The sequence below is a fragment of the Bos javanicus genome, chromosome 4 (genome assembly GCF_032452875.1).
Source record: "Bos javanicus breed banteng chromosome 4, ARS-OSU_banteng_1.0, whole genome shotgun sequence".
NCBI classification, from domain to species: domain Eukaryota; kingdom Metazoa; phylum Chordata; class Mammalia; order Artiodactyla; family Bovidae; genus Bos; species Bos javanicus.
The window spans coordinates 106,940,081-106,955,513 of NC_083871.1; the positions used below are offsets into that span (position 1 = coordinate 106,940,081).

General features: G+C 45.6%; 1 protein-coding gene across 1 annotated transcript in view; it reads right to left on the bottom strand.

The window, feature by feature from the left end:
- Positions 1–3,221: 3,221 nt before the first annotated feature.
- The window catches only part of TRPV5 (transient receptor potential cation channel subfamily V member 5), a 33,055-nt gene continuing 20,843 nt past the window's right edge, over positions 3,222–15,433 (bottom strand). The window contains exons 10-16 of the mRNA XM_061414971.1: positions 14,445–14,531; positions 12,819–12,895; positions 12,419–12,584; positions 12,052–12,118; positions 9,659–9,927; positions 5,133–5,239; positions 3,222–4,059 (exon numbers count right to left, since the gene is read on the bottom strand). Coding sequence (XP_061270955.1) covers positions 3,759–4,059; positions 5,133–5,239; positions 9,659–9,927; positions 12,052–12,118; positions 12,419–12,584; positions 12,819–12,895; positions 14,445–14,531 — 1,074 coding nt within the window. The 3' untranslated portion in view covers positions 3,222–3,758. The remainder of the gene's footprint in view (positions 4,060–5,132; positions 5,240–9,658; positions 9,928–12,051; positions 12,119–12,418; positions 12,585–12,818; positions 12,896–14,444; positions 14,532–15,433) is intronic.

The window sequence follows — 15,433 nt, forward strand, 5'->3', positions numbered from 1 at the left end:
GAGAATACTGGAGTGGGTGGCCATTCCCTTCTCTAGGGGATCTTCCCAACCCAAGGATCAAACCCAAGTTTTGCAGGCAGATTCTTTACCTTCTGAGCCAGCAGGAAAGCCCATACATAGGTAGGCTTGGACATACATAAAGTATTTTTGGAAGGATAAAGAACTAACTTACTACTGAATGTCCCTAAGGAGGTGGATACCTGAGGGGCTGGAATAGAGGCAGGAATGCTTTTTTCTCTGTATATCTTACGTGCTCTTTGAATCTCAGGCCGTGGGATGTATCATCTACTCAAAAGTTATTCTTTTTCAAATGAGATGTTTTAGGGAGTAGAATCCACCAGACCTGAGACTGACTGCAAATGAGAGTTGATATGGGTGTGTGGAGGAAGACGCCTAGGTTTGGGGCTTAGGCAATTTCACCCGCTTTTATTTGATTGGAAATGCTGGTGGAGGAGCAGGTTTGGTGAGGAAGAAAAGCTGTTCAGTTTGGGACATGTCGAGTTCCAGGTATCTGTAAAATATCCAGGTAGAGCTGTCTAATAGAGAGGCATCTGAGCTGTCTCCTGGAGCTCAGGAGACAGAACCAAAGCCAAGATAAGAAGTCTTGAGTCACAAACGTGTGTGTCAATATCATCCACGGAGGCAGCAGGAACTTCCCAGGTGGTGAGGAAAACAGAGAGCTTCATGGACCAAAACTATCTAAGAGATGGGGAGAAGAGAAGCAGGCAGAGTGGGAGGCGAGCATGGCACTAGGGGCATGCTGAGAGGGGGTGAGTTTGCACAAGAGTTTGCACAAGACTCAGGTGCTTCAGCAGGGTCAGCTATGGGAGATGACCTTGATGAGACTCCTGTCAGTAGCTGGAGGGGCAAGGTCAAACCACAATGGGGTGGGGACTCAGTGTGAGTTCAGCAGACAACAGAGTCTCCTTTTAAGAAGTCTGGCCCTGAAAAGGGGGTAAAAAGATAGGGCAGGAGTCGAAAGGAGAAATTGGAAGGCGAAGGAAGGCAATTACAATCTCTTTGAGGATAGGAAAGAGCAGAGCGCGGTTATTTGCTGACTAGCATCGCTTGGGGAGAGAGAGAGGTTGAAGTTAGAATAATGAGAGGAGTTATAGGATACAGTGGTGGACAGAGCTGCCTGAGGAGACAGAAAGAAAGCTGTATCTGGAATACAGATGGGAGTTTAGTTTTACACAGGAGAGGGGGAGCTTCCATTGTGAACGGAGATAGGAGCAATCACGCTGACTGAGCACATTTAGAAACTATACCACCTGTGAACCTCTGTGTGTGTGTGTGAGAGGGTTATCCCTCACCATTCCACACTCACCTGGGCCTTGCATGTGTATCTGGATGAACCTAGAGCAGTTTCACAAATCCCACTTACCTTTTTGCTCTTCCAGATCACAGTCCTCTTAAAAAGTTGCTACGGCTTTGTGGTGAGGGTGTTGACAGGGCTGGGATGAGAAGGGCTGGAGACAGAAGCGAGGCTGTGATGGGTACCCCAGACACCTAGTTTCCAATCTCCTTCCTGGAAAGGGATGGCCCATGCTCTATGATTGCTGTCCACCCACACCTTGGTGCAGGGGCAACGGAGCTGGGGGCAGAGGGGAGCTGTCGCAGGAAACATAGCTGGAAGCCTGCTACCTCCAGACAAAAGGATGAACAGCTGCTAACAGGCAACCTGAGCGACAAGCCAGGGATGGTCCCGTAAAATAATTGATGGGGCCATCCATGCAAAGAAAGGAATACTTTACCACCCATATTTAAAAACACACCAGGATGCAAATGAGATACACTTTAGACTCTAAGTCTCAAAAAACAAGGATAAGACAACTGAAAAATACCAACCCTCAAACCCCCAAAACAAACTGGACAAAGGACTTGAAAAAACATTTCTCCAAGAAAAAAAGATATACAAATGCCAGTGAGCACTGAAAAGATGCTCAGTGTTGTTACTCATTGAAAGTGAAAGTGAAAGTCACTCAGTCATGTCCAGCTCTTTGCTACCCCATGGACTATACAGTCCATGGAATTCTCTAGGTCAGAATACTGGAGGGGGTAGCCTTTCCTTTCTCCAGGGGATCTTCCCAGCCCAGGAATTGAACCGGGGTCTCCTGCATGGCAGGTGGATTCCTTACCAGCTGAGCCACCAGGAAAGCCCAAGAATACTGGAGTGGGTAGCCTATCCCTTCTCCAGAGGATCTTCCCAACCCAGGAATTGAACCGGGGTCTCCTGCATGGCAGGTGGATTCTTTACCAACTGAGCTATCGGGGAAGCCCTGTTAATCATTGGGGAAATGCACAAAACCACAAAGAGATACCATTGCCTAATCAAAAGGATGGCTACTATAAATTAAAAAAAAATAAATCAGAAAATCACATCGGTGAGGATGTGGAGAAATTGGAATTCTGTGCATTGCTTCAGGAAATGTAAACCAGTACAGCTGCTGCCGGAAACAGGATGGCAGTCCCTCAAAAAATTTAATAAATATGTGCCATTAGATCTAGCCATTCCAGTTCTAGAGAACTGCTAGAAGTTTCACAAAACTGCTTTCGCTTATCCTTTAATTGGCTGTTTTCTCTTTCCTACTCACCCACATTCCTCCCACCATCACACCCCCACACAAGCCCTGATGCTCCAAATCCGGAATGTGCAGCCCTTTGGGTCTCTATCCCAGTTTATTCTCCACCTCTCTCCACTTCCCTTCATTTGATCCTTAGATGATCAACGGAAGTTTGGAAGTTTTCAGTATCCAAAGAAACTGAAAGCAGGAACTTGGAAAGATAATTGTACACCAGTGTTCACAGCAGTATGACAAGAGCCAAAGGTGGAACAACCCAACTGTCCATCAGTGGAGGGATGGATAAACACAAAGTGATCTAAACATACAATGAGATGTTATTATATTTGCCTTTCAAAGGAATGAAATTCCGACTCACACTATAGCATGGATGAATCTTGAAAACCTTATGCTACATCAAATAAGCCAGGCACAATGGGACTAATGTTGGATAATTCCACTTATACGAGGTAACTAGAAAACTTAAAATCATAGACAGAAAGTAGGATATTGGTTTCAGGGACCATGGGGAAGGAATGATGGGGAGTTCGTGTTTAATGGGTATACGATTTTCGGTTTAAAAAATTCCCCGGATGAATAGTGGTGATGGTTGCCCAACAATGTGAATGTACTTAATACCACTGAACGGCACAGCTAAAAAATGCTTAAAATGGTACATTTTATGTTCTGCATATCATAATACATTTTTTTTTAAATAAAGGGAGGATAAATAACCTTTTTTCTTGCAGTTTTCTAGTGTGGGTTTGGCTGTGAGGTGGGGAGAGGGTCCTATGAGGTACAGGAAGAGGTGAGGCTTACAACCTCAGGGCCATGCCCGGCTTGTGCTTCCTGAAGACCTGGGAGACGTCACAGCTCACAGTCTAGCACCTCATGGGGCAGAAAAGGACATGATGACCCAGCCTTTGGCCTAGCATCCCTACCTGGTGTCTTTAGTTGCCAAGCCTAACTCTGCTTGAACAGATACCCTCTTTTCCCAAGATGTGAGACTTCCAAGAAGCCAGAAGGTACTCATTCCTGGGAATGCTGAGGTGATGGGTGAGGTATGGATGGCCTGGGAGAATTCTTCTGTCCACCCCTCACAGGGTTAACAGGCAGGAAGGGCGATGCTTCACAAGCAGTGTCTCTGCCTTCACCCAGGCCCACCTGGAGTCAGGACGAGAGTAACAAGGGTCCTGATCATAACTGATAAACCCGATCCTCTCCATCCCCCTCCCCAAGGTCCAGTCCGAGATTCACGTGTCCCAGGGTGTTGCGTCGAATGATCTCCCAGCCTCGGTGACTGCCGCTGCTTCGAGAGGTGGTCCTGGACAGGGAAGGGGTCGGGAGGGCCAGGGAGGCTCTGGCTAGAAGCCCGCTTTCAGTCACCGAGGGCCGTTTCTCAGGGGGATGCCCTTGTCCTTCCTCCTTGTCTGAGCCCTTGAAAGCTTCCACGTAGCGACGTGCTCGCAGAGTATTCTGGTCTTGGTTGGTCTCAACTCTGAAGAGGTGAAAAAGGAGAAAGGCTCAGTTGATCATGAGGAGAAGCCAAAGTGAATGCGGCACAAGTGGGAACCGGCAATGAGAGCAGAGCGGGAGGAAGCGAGCAGCGTTGAAGCCGGAAGACCTGCTAGGATCAAATCAAGAGAAGTGGAGGATAAACTGGGAGAGAGACCGGAAGTGCTGCGCCTTCAGGATTTGGAGGGTAGCAGGGCCTGTGTGTGTGTGGGGGGGGGGGGGGTGATGGTGGGGGGAATGTGGGTGAGTATGAAAGAGAAAGCAGCCAATTAAAAGATAAGCATGTCATAAGGATGAGGAGATGCAAGTCAGGTAATAAATGAGAGAGGCATGCCACGTCAGGAGGTTGAAGGTAGGGTATGAAGAAGCAGCTTAGCTTGCAGGCTAGACTAGAAGCTCTAAGAATACACTAGAGGGCTTCCCCGCTGGTTCAGCAGTAAAGAATCCGCCAGCCAACACAGGAGACACGGGTTTGATCCCTGGTCCGGGAAGAATCCCCCGTGCCACTGAACAAGGAAGCCCGTGTGCCACAACTACTGAGCCTGTGCTCTAGAGGCCGGGGCTGGATCTACTGAAGCCCACACACCCTAGAGCCCGTGCTGCGAAACAAGAGACGCCCCCGCAGCGAGAAGCCCTTGCACTAGCGTAGCCCCCTGCTTGCTGCAACTAGAGGAAAGCCCACCAGCAATGAAGACCCAGCACAACCAGAAAAAAATAAACAAATAAAAAAAATAATAAATAAATCTACTGGAAGTGGGGGTCAGGTGGGAACAAGACTAGACCCATTTGAGGAGCGCATGCCCACAGTGGAGCGTGAATATGTGTTCGCCGCGGTTCACATGTCACTGCCCTTCAGACTTCACGGCTGGCGCGACCTCTCCGCACCCCTCCCCTAAACAGGCTAACACAGTCTCACTTCAGAGAGTGATGACTTCCCCTCCGGGTCCAATTTGGCATCCCGAGAATGGAGAGGAGGGTCATATGTGCAGAACCGGGCACCCTGGCTCCCACGGCCTCACACAGGTGGACAGTGCACAGGTCTCCATGGTCACTCACCGCAGGAACCAGCGGTCCCCCAGCCCGTACTTGTACCCACAGATGCCAGAGCGTGGCCACAGGGTGCGAGGCATCTTCCTCTCCAGCATCACCGTGGTGGCCACAACCTAGGAGGAGAGGAGAGACAGGGCAAGAACCCAGAAAGAGCCATGATGCTGAGCGGACCCTGGGGCTACTGACAGAGGGAACCCGGAGGGGAAGGAGGGCACCAGATCAGAAGGGATGCGTGACATCCACCATCCACCCCCTTGCCCGTGTGAGGCGCTATGCTACTGCCTGCCTCATCACTCACCGCAAAAGGAGGGACTATTTTATGAGAGTTTTGAATAAAACAGTGACCCCTGCATTACCATTCAGATTCATGGAAAATGAGCCATCCCATCCAAACTAATATCTTTTCCTTTTACAGAGGAAAGCCATAGACCAATTATTCGAATTTAAATAAAAGGATTAAATAGAATTTCTGTGATCTTGGGGATGAAATGATAACTGCTGATGTTGAGGGAATCTGCAGTGAAAAATACACCCATATCCTAAGAAGGAAAAGAGTGGGTTAATGACTCCAAACTTGGTGAGGAAAATTCTAGTGGCATGGCATGTGGCCTGTCCTTTACCCAGCCCTCATTAATAACTTAGATGAAACATAAGACAAGATTATCAAATATGCCTGTGACACAAAACTGGGAGGGATATATAATAGGCACGATGACAAAGCAATATAAAAATGATCTTACCAGATTGGAATGCTGGTCAAAAACCACTAATGTGAAGTTTAAGTAAACCCAATGCAAGGTCCTACATTTATAGGACTAAAGTGTCAGTGTTAAGGACAGGGAAACCTGGTAAAGGGGCTTAGTAAAATCAATCATGTAACAAAGTGAGGGTTCTATTTGATCATGAGCCAATTGCATATTTGATAAGAGCCAAATGCATATTTACAAAAAAATCTGACTCCATTTTAGGTGCTATTTATAGTTTAGTGTTCAAAGCCAGAAAAGGGATGATCTCTCTTTATGTTGCTTTCCTCCAATCACATCAAGATTGTTCTAGCTTTGAAAGGCCCAGGATCTAGGTCTGAACAGAGGGTCATTCAGGATGGATTGGGTCCAGGAAGCTTGATTGATGGAATGACCTAGGAATCCCTAAAATAACTTAGTTCTCTACCTCATCTTCTGCTCCCGTCTTTCTCAGGACTCCACGATTCTTTTGGTCTTTTCTCTGCTCCTGAGTTGTGCCAAGTTCCCCCCACCCTCAGGACTTTCAATCATTCTATTTCCTTTCCCTAGATAGTGCTTTCTCTTTGTCTTGAAAGGGACACTTATTATTTCTTCCTGCGCCATCATTCAGCTTCCCCATCTTCTTCTGGAAACAGAGCCCATCTGATGTTTAGAAAATCACTTCTTCTCTGCTGTCAGTCCATCAGTTAGAACAGACTGGACTTCACACAGTCCTGGTTGGTTCATGTATTCTCCCCCAAACTCTACCACCACCACCAGTTCTCCAATCCTTGGTCTTAACCTTAAATGGAAGGATCCACCTATGACCAAACTTGTTGCAATGAAATGGGTCCAGCTCTTTTCAAGGCTACAGATCCACAGCATCAGGAGTCACCCAGAATATGGTAAAAATGGGGCCCCTTGAGACTTTCCTGATGGTCCAGTGGTTGAGAATCTGCTTTCCAGTGCAGGAGACTCAGGTTGGATCCCTGGTCAGGAAAGTAAGATCCTGCATGCTGCAGAACAGCTAAGGTCACTGCAACTACTGTGCCTTGGAGCTCTAGAACCCTTGCTCTGGCAACTAAAGAAGCCCCCATGCCAGGACAAAAATCCAGTGCAGCAAAAAAGAAAAAGAATAAATAAAAAGAGTGGGGCCACTGGAATGGGTGTATCTGCTCACTCCTTTGTCAGTTTAGAGCTTCTGTAAGCTATCTCAGCAACATGATGCAAGAGACTGACTTAGAGGAGTCAGGACAAAAGAGAACAGCAGAGAAACTTATGTAATGGGTGAGATGGAGATCTTAAATGTTCCAGTTATGAGGATCAACACGTCTTCCCACTGTCTTTTTTCCCATCTATTTGAGTTTGGTTTTCTGTCCCCATAGCCAAGTGTCCCAATGGATAAAAATCCTAACTCCCATTCCATCCCCTTATTCTCCTTTTTAAAAAAATATTTATTTGACTGCACTAGGTTTTAGTTTTGGTGTGTGGGATCTAGTCCCCTGACCAAGTATCTAACCCTGGCCCTCTACATTGGGATCTCAGAGTCTTAGCTACCGGACCACCCAGGAAGTACCCCCTTATTCTTCATAATTGATGAATTATTACCCATGTTTAGAGGCTCATCTTAAATGTTAGTCTATCAGGAAAGCACTTTCTAACTTTCCAGTCCAACTCTTCTCTTGCCTCTTGTTCTTAGCATCTTCATTTCCCTACAACACATTTGCTCTTCTAATTACAAGGCTTTCTATGAAGTTTTAATGTCTGTCTTTCCAACTGGCCTGTAAGCCCCATGAGGGCACAGACTACATCATCTTGCTTGTGCTGCCAGATCCCAGATATTTTCCAGCACAGAAGAAGCCTCCAAATAATTAGTGCTAATGAATGGAAAGTCCAAGGGGACAAACAATGTCTCTCTTCAGATATTTTAACGGCACACAGAAGGGAGAATGTGTTGTGCATTATATAAGAGGAAAAAACAGGGGCCAAAGGGTGGCCCAGTTTTTCTATCTTATAGAAAGATAGGTTTCAGCTCAATACAGTATGGACTTTTCTAATAACAAAAACTTTTGAAATATGAAATAGCTCTCTCCTCCCAACCTCTACCCAAATCCACATGATAATAAGGTCTTCAGTTTAATTCAGTTCAGTTCAGTCGCTCAGTCGTGTCCAACTCTTTGCGACCCCATGAATTGCAGCACACCAGGCCTCCCTGTCCATCACCAGCTCCCAGAGGTCACTCAGACTTATGCGCATCGAGTCGGTGATGCCATCCAGGGTTGGCATCCTCTGTCGTCCCCTTCTCCTCCTGCCCCCAATCCCTCCCAGCATCAGAGTCTTTTCCAATGACTCAACTCTTTGCATGAGGTGGCCAGAGTACTGGAGTTTCAGCTCCAAAGAACACCCAGGGCTGATGTCCTTTAGAATGGACTGGTTGGATCTCCTTGCAGTCCAAGGGACTCTCAAGAGTCTTCTCCAACACCACAGTTCAAAAGCATCAATTTTTCGGTGCTCAGCTTTCTTCACAGTCCAACTCTCACATCGATACATGACCACAGGAAAAACCATAGCCTTGACTAGACAAACCTTTGTTGGCAAAGTAATGTCTCTGCTTTTGAATATGCTATCTAGGTTGGTCATAACTTTCCTTCCAAGGAGTAAGCGTCTTTTAATTTCATGGCTGCAATCACCATCTGCAGTGATTTTGGAGCTCCAAAATATAAAGTCTGACACTGTTTCCACTGTTTCCCCATCTATTTCCCATGAAGTGATGGGACCAGATGCCATAATCTTCGTTTTCTGCATGTTGAGTTTTAAGCCAACTTTTTCACTCTCCACTTTCACTTTCATCAAGAGGCTTTTGAGTTCCTCTTCACTTTCTGCCATAAGGGTGGTGTCATCTGCATATCTGAGGTTATTGATATTTCTCCCAGCAATCTTGATTCCAGCTTGTGCTTCTTCCAGCCCAGCGTTTCTCATAATGTACTTGCATAGAAGTTAAATAAGCAGGGTGACAATATACAGCCTTGACAAACTCCTTTTCCTGTTTGGAACCAGTCTGTTGTTCCATGTCCAGTTCTAACTGTTGCTTCCTGACCTGCATATAGGTTTCTCAAGAGGCAGGTCAGGTGGTCTCGTATTCCCATCTCTTTCAAAATTTTCCACAGTTGATTGTGATCCACACAGTCAAAGGCTTTGGCATGGTCAATAAAGCAGAAATGGATGTTTTTCTGGAACTCTCTTGCTTTTTCGATGATTACTTAGCATTAAAGAAGACACTGAATTACCCTCTGACCAATGAATGACTATATGAGTATATACTGGGTAGGAGCTCAACTAGAAGACCATTAAAGACACTGCCAACTCTAAGATTTTATTAGGCTATGGTGATATAAAGAAAAGATAATAGAAAAACAGTTATAAAAGCAAATACAAGATAAGGTTCAAATGAAAAGCTAGAACAGATAAGGACAAGAAAGTTAAAAGGTGAAAGATTTATATGATCTGAAGAGAAATCAGAGTATAGAATACATAAGAAGAAAGTTTCTAGTTGCCTCTGGAGTCAAGGATGACTCCTGAATCTACCCTGCTCCTGTGGTCAACACACAGTTCCTGGGTGTTGATCCTAACCCTATGCTACCATCCTATCAACTTCTTCTCCTCCATCTATTCAAAAATTCCTCTGTTGAGATGACCACCCGCATTGGGTTGTTCCATAACTCTCCTAAGAGCCATCTACCCTGACAGATCCCACTTTGATTTTTCTCTCCGTCCCCTGACCCTCAGTAAGACTAACACTAACAAACTCACCTGGGCCCTCCAGAGCTCGTCCTGTTCATGGGCCACCCGCCAGTGTGTGTCGCCCATCATGGCGACCAACAGGTTGATCATAAGCAGCGTGGCGATGATGGCGAAGGCAAAGTAGACGATGCTGTACATGAAGGGCAAGTCCACATCATAGTTGGCGGGCCCATCAATGATGGTGAGGAAAAGCTCAAAGGTGCTGAACAACGCCATGGGATAGTCGTAGAACTCCCCCAGAGCGGACGGGTCCTCTGTCTGGAAAATGATATAGAACGCTGCTCCGCCCAGAAAGAGGGCATGGAGATCAGGAAACAGGGAGTTATCACAATAAGCCTTGGCCTGGTCAGTGTTCATTCTACCTCCAGTATATACAATTACAATTACATACAATTACATACATACATACAATTACACACACGCACATGCATGCATGCGTGTGCATGCTCGCTCAATTGCTCAGTCATGTCCAACTCTTTGTGACCCCATGGACTGTAGCCGGCCAGGCTCCTATGTTCATGGAATTTCCCAGGCAAGAATACGGGAGTGGGTTGCCATTTCCTACTCCAGAGGATCTTCCCCACCCAGGGATCGAACCCATGTCTCCTACATTGGCAGGTGGATTCTTTACCACCTGGGAAGCCCACATACATGCACACACACACACAGATGTAGATGTGTAAATTATACATATTATTTAAGTCACATTTTCCCTGTGTACTTGGCTAACCCTGAGATATCCCATGACCAAGCTTATCACTCTGGATAATGGCAATACTCAGAATTTAGCTAACATCTATCATCTATCTATCTATCAATAGATATATATAGTATATGTCACCTACCTGGATTTTACATTTTTAGAACCAAATATTTAAAAGGCATATTGTTACAAGAATGCATTTTGATATATGGCAAAACCAATACAATATTGCAAAGTTAAAAAATAAAATTAAATTAAAACAAAAATAAATAAATAAATAAAAATGCTTTGCCAATATAAAATAAAATAAAAAATCAAAGCAATAAGAAAAAAAAAAGAATGCATGAAATCTCCAACAGCTTTAAAGAACTGAGCACATGAAAAGTCTAAAAGAAAAGAACCTAAGAAAAAAAATCTCAGTGTTCTCTAGATAGTCATCCATTACTCTGAGATTTCCTGAGTGTTCTTGGACAATTGCAAAAAATGTGATGTGTAGACTACTGGATAGTATTAGGTATCCTGGAAACTTTACTACAGCATCAGAACCTCTGAAAGCTTCATCCCTGTATGGGGAATGGAAATCTAAATAAGGTGACCCCAAGAGCAGAGCTAGGGTCTATGACAAAGCATGGTTTTGCAAGAACCAAGAACAGATGCTTTGGGAGATCTGTAGAAAATGGCTCTGCTACATCCCCTCATTCTGCATACGTATAGATGAGGGTGGGGAGGAAGGGAACATGAGGAATCCTCCAAACAGACAGACTAAGTTTTACCCTCTCAGAGTTCTCATCTTGGTGTAGTTTTTCCATCTACTGTTTTCTGGGAACCCCCATTAAGCGAGGAAATGCCTAAGAAGGAATGGCATCCTTTGTACTAGGAGCCCGGGGTTGGGGTCCTCACACGTCACCCTGTACATCCACCTGCCTTCCAGAGGTTCAGCCGCAGACATGGAGAACTGGATTAGAGGCACCAGTGTTTGCTTTTCCTTCCTCTCTCTGCCTTCTCTGAAGAACTTTCTTCTGTTCACTTGTGCTCTCCCTCCCTCTGCTCTGTCTCACCTACCCTGCTCTGGATGTTTCCTCTCCTCCTTCCCTGGAACCCTCTCCCTACTCCTTGGGCCATGACTGGGTCCCCTCTGGCCGTTGTGCTTCAAGCCTCTCTTCACAACTGTTCTGTTTTCCTCTCTCATTCTTCAAACCCTCCAAACCCTTTTGTTGTACCTCCTTCTCCAAATTCCTTTCTTTTCTTTAAACTTTGACTACATAAATGGAAAAAAAAGGGAGGGGCACTTGATGTGTTATTGAATGCTTTTCATTTATTCTTCTGAAGTGTCAATATAGAAGAATTAAATACTGAACTGTTTGCCTATGGCACCTTTCACAACTGGCCTGTCTTTCCTGTTTCATATCTGTCTCTCTTCAAAGCCCTTTCTTTATCTCTACTTGAAAGATGCTGCAGGGCAGTTAGTCAACATAAACATGATTGACCAGAGCTTTAGAGCACATGAGTTCATGCTCTAGGCCAACCTGAGTGACCCTGATCCTAAGTATATGAGCAGGTTTTTCAATTCACTTTCCACTAGGAGGAAAAAAAAAGCAAAAGGGAGTGCAAACGAGAAATAAGTGAGAGCAAGAGTGAGAGAGAACCTTCTGGAGAACTGAATCCCATGCTCTGGAGGAGAAGAGAGTGATGTTCTCACCTGAGGCGAATCCCACAATAACCACAGCCATCAGCCAGCAGAAACGCAACAGGTCTCCAAAAATCATCTACAGAGAGCAGAGAGGGGAGGGAGGGTGGGGGACCATGTCTCCACCTGCCTCTCAGCAGCTACTGCTGCTAGATCGGAAGTCACCAGAGTTCCATCAGATCTAGCAGGAACCTCATTTTTTTGTTGTTGTTGTTGCTCCTACCCCCTCCCTTGGTCTGGAAAAAGTCCAATGTCTGAAAGTAGGAGAAACTGTGGGGAAAGCACTTTTTTTTTTTTTTTAATTTTTGCTCCCCCTCCCTCCCTTGGTCTGGGAAAAGTCTGATGTCTGAAAGCAAGAGAAAGTGGAGAAAGCACTGACCTTCTGGATCATAATGGTGAAGGGGCCCAGCATCTGGAATCCTCGCGCAAAGTACATGACGCTGCACCAGCCCAGCACCAGGGCGAAGGACATGGGTACCACCTCCCCGCTGGTGTTGGTGAGCCGCATCACCATGGTCACCAGCACCAGGAAGGAATAGGTGATGCTGGGGGGAGAGAGGGGAGGGGGCTATGAGAGGAGGGGCTGGGAATATTCTAGGTCCCTTCTAGCGTGGCGCTGACTTGCCCAGAACCCACCACTCAACCACCTACACATACACAGTCACACACACAAACCCAGAGGAGAAAAGTCCCTGGAAGCGAGAGTCCCAGAAAGAGATAGGGAGACCTGAAATGTTTCTGGCAAGGGAAGGCAGGGGCCCGGAAGGAAGAACACTCACGTGATGACATGGAATGGCCCCCCGAGGACAGTTTGTCCAAAATAGCGGGAAAAACCGACCCTGAAGATATCTGGGATCTGGAAAAAGACCAGACGGGGGAGGAAAACTGTAGACTTCAGTTCAATAAATCACAGCAACATCTTTTTAAATCCATTTCCCAGAATAATGGAAATAAAAGCAAAACTAAACAGGTGGGACCTACTTAAACTCAAAAACTTTTGCAGAGAAAAGGGAACAAAAAACAAAAAGACAATCCATAGATTGGGAGGAAATATTTGCAAATGATGTGATTGATAAGGGATTAGTCTTGAAAATTTACAATCAGCTTATGACACTTAGTAGCATCAAAATGGAGAAGGAAATGGTAACCCACTCCAGTATTCTTGCCTTGAGAATCCTGTGGACAGAGGTGCCTGGAGGGCTGCTGTCCATAGGGCCGCACAGAGTCGGACACGACTGAAGCGACTTAGCATGCATGCATGCATTGGAGAAGGAAATGGCAACCCACTCCAGTGTTCCTGCCTGGAGAATCCCAGGGACAGAGGAGCCTGGTGGGCTGCTGTCTATGGGGTCGCATAGAGTCAGACATGACTGAAGCGACTTAGCAGCAGCAGCAGGAGCATCAAAACAAACAACTCACTCAAAAAATGGGCATAAGACCTGAATAGACATTTCTTTAAAGAGGACAATAGGCACATGAAAAGCTGTTCAACATAGCTAGCTATTAGAGAAATGCAAATCAAAACTACAATGAGATATAATCTCACACTGATCAGAATGGCTATCATCAAAAAATCCACAAACAGTAAATGCTGGAGAGGGTATGGAAGGAAGGGAACCCTCCTGCACTGCTGGTGGGAATGTAAACTGGTCCAGCCACTGTGGAGAAAAGTATGGAGGTTCCTTAAAAAACTAAAAACGGAACTACCATATGACCCTCAATCCCACTCCTGGGCATATATCCAGAGAACAACAGGATCTGAAGGGATACATGTACCTCATTGTTCATTGCAGCACTGTTTACAATGGCCAAGACATGGAAGCAACCTAAATGTCTGTCAACAGAGGAATGGATAAAGAAGATGCGGTGTATATATACACACACACACAATGGACTATTACTCAGCCATTAGAAAGAATGAAATGAGGCCATTTGTGGCAACATGGATGGGCCTAGAGTGTCATTCTGAGTAAAGTGAGTCAGATGGAGAAGGAGAACTATCATCTGACATCCCTTATATGTGGAATCGAAAAAGGAATGATACAAATGAACTTACTTGCAAAACAGAAAGAGATTCACAGACTCAGAAAACAAACTCATGGTCACTGGGGGTGGAGGGGTGGTTGGGGACTTCAGGAAGGTCATGAATGCACTGCTGTGTTTAGAGTGGCTAACCAATGGGAATCTACTGGACAGCACAGGGAACTCTGCTCAAGGTTATGTGCCAGCCTGGATGGGAGGGGAGTTTGGGGAAGGATGGATACATGTCTACGTATGGCTGAGTCCCTTCACTGTTCACCTGAAACTACAACACTGTTAATTGGCTATATCTCAATACAAAATGTTTTTGGTGTTAAAAAAAAAAAGATAAAAGACTTCAGTCTGAGGGCTCAGCTGCACCTCACCTCTAGGAATAGGATGATCGCTGACCCGATGACCGTCATCAGCTCCCCCACCAGCCGGATTTTATCCTGCTGAGTCACGTAGGCCTCCTGTGGTGAGACATTCAGGATCAGAAGTGCTTTCTGATGGACTGAGAGGCAAATCTTTTTGAGTAAGTGGTCTAAAGCAACTCAGCTCTATCCAAGATGAATAAGAGCGCCCCTTACCACCACCATCACCACCCACCCCCACTGTATTTGTCCTTGCAGCTCAGTCTATGACCAGGGCATGGGTCTAAGTAAACCAAGATGCAATATACTGGGTTGGCCAAAAATACATCTGGGTTTTTCCATACCATCTTACGGGAATTCTGAATGAACTTTCTGGCCAACCCAATACAATATATATGTTCCATATGCTAAAAACTTGAGTTACCACCTAACAACTCACTTCTTATGCTGCTGAACTATAACTTACGATGATGTGTGTACTGAGGGGCTGAGGTCGCATTTAAGCACATCAGGTTAAGAAAGTTAAAGTAACAGGAAGAGTTATTAGTGGCTTGGGCTGGTTTCAGCTATGCTGAAAGGCCAGCTTTTCCAACCTTGCTGTGGTTCCCAGCAGGTTGAATATAAACACACCACAGAACTCGGGTTCTGGGATGGACCCAGAACCTTCTAGCTCCCGTGAGACCTTGAATCAGTCACTAAAACTCCCTGAGCTTGGGATGTCTCATCTGTAAAATGGAGACTATAATGGTTATCTCCTAGGGTTTTTGTGAAGACCAAATCAGATGATGTATTTGGACGTATTATAAGCCACAGAGCACTATAGATATATTCATGCTTTGTGTTAAGTCACTTGAGTCGTGTCTGACTCTTTGTGACCCCATGGACTGTAGCCCACCAGGCTTCTCTGTCTATGGGATTCTCCAGGCAAGAATACTGGAGTGGGTTGCCATGTCCTCCTCCAGGGGATCTTTCTGATCCAGGGATCAAACATATCTCTTATA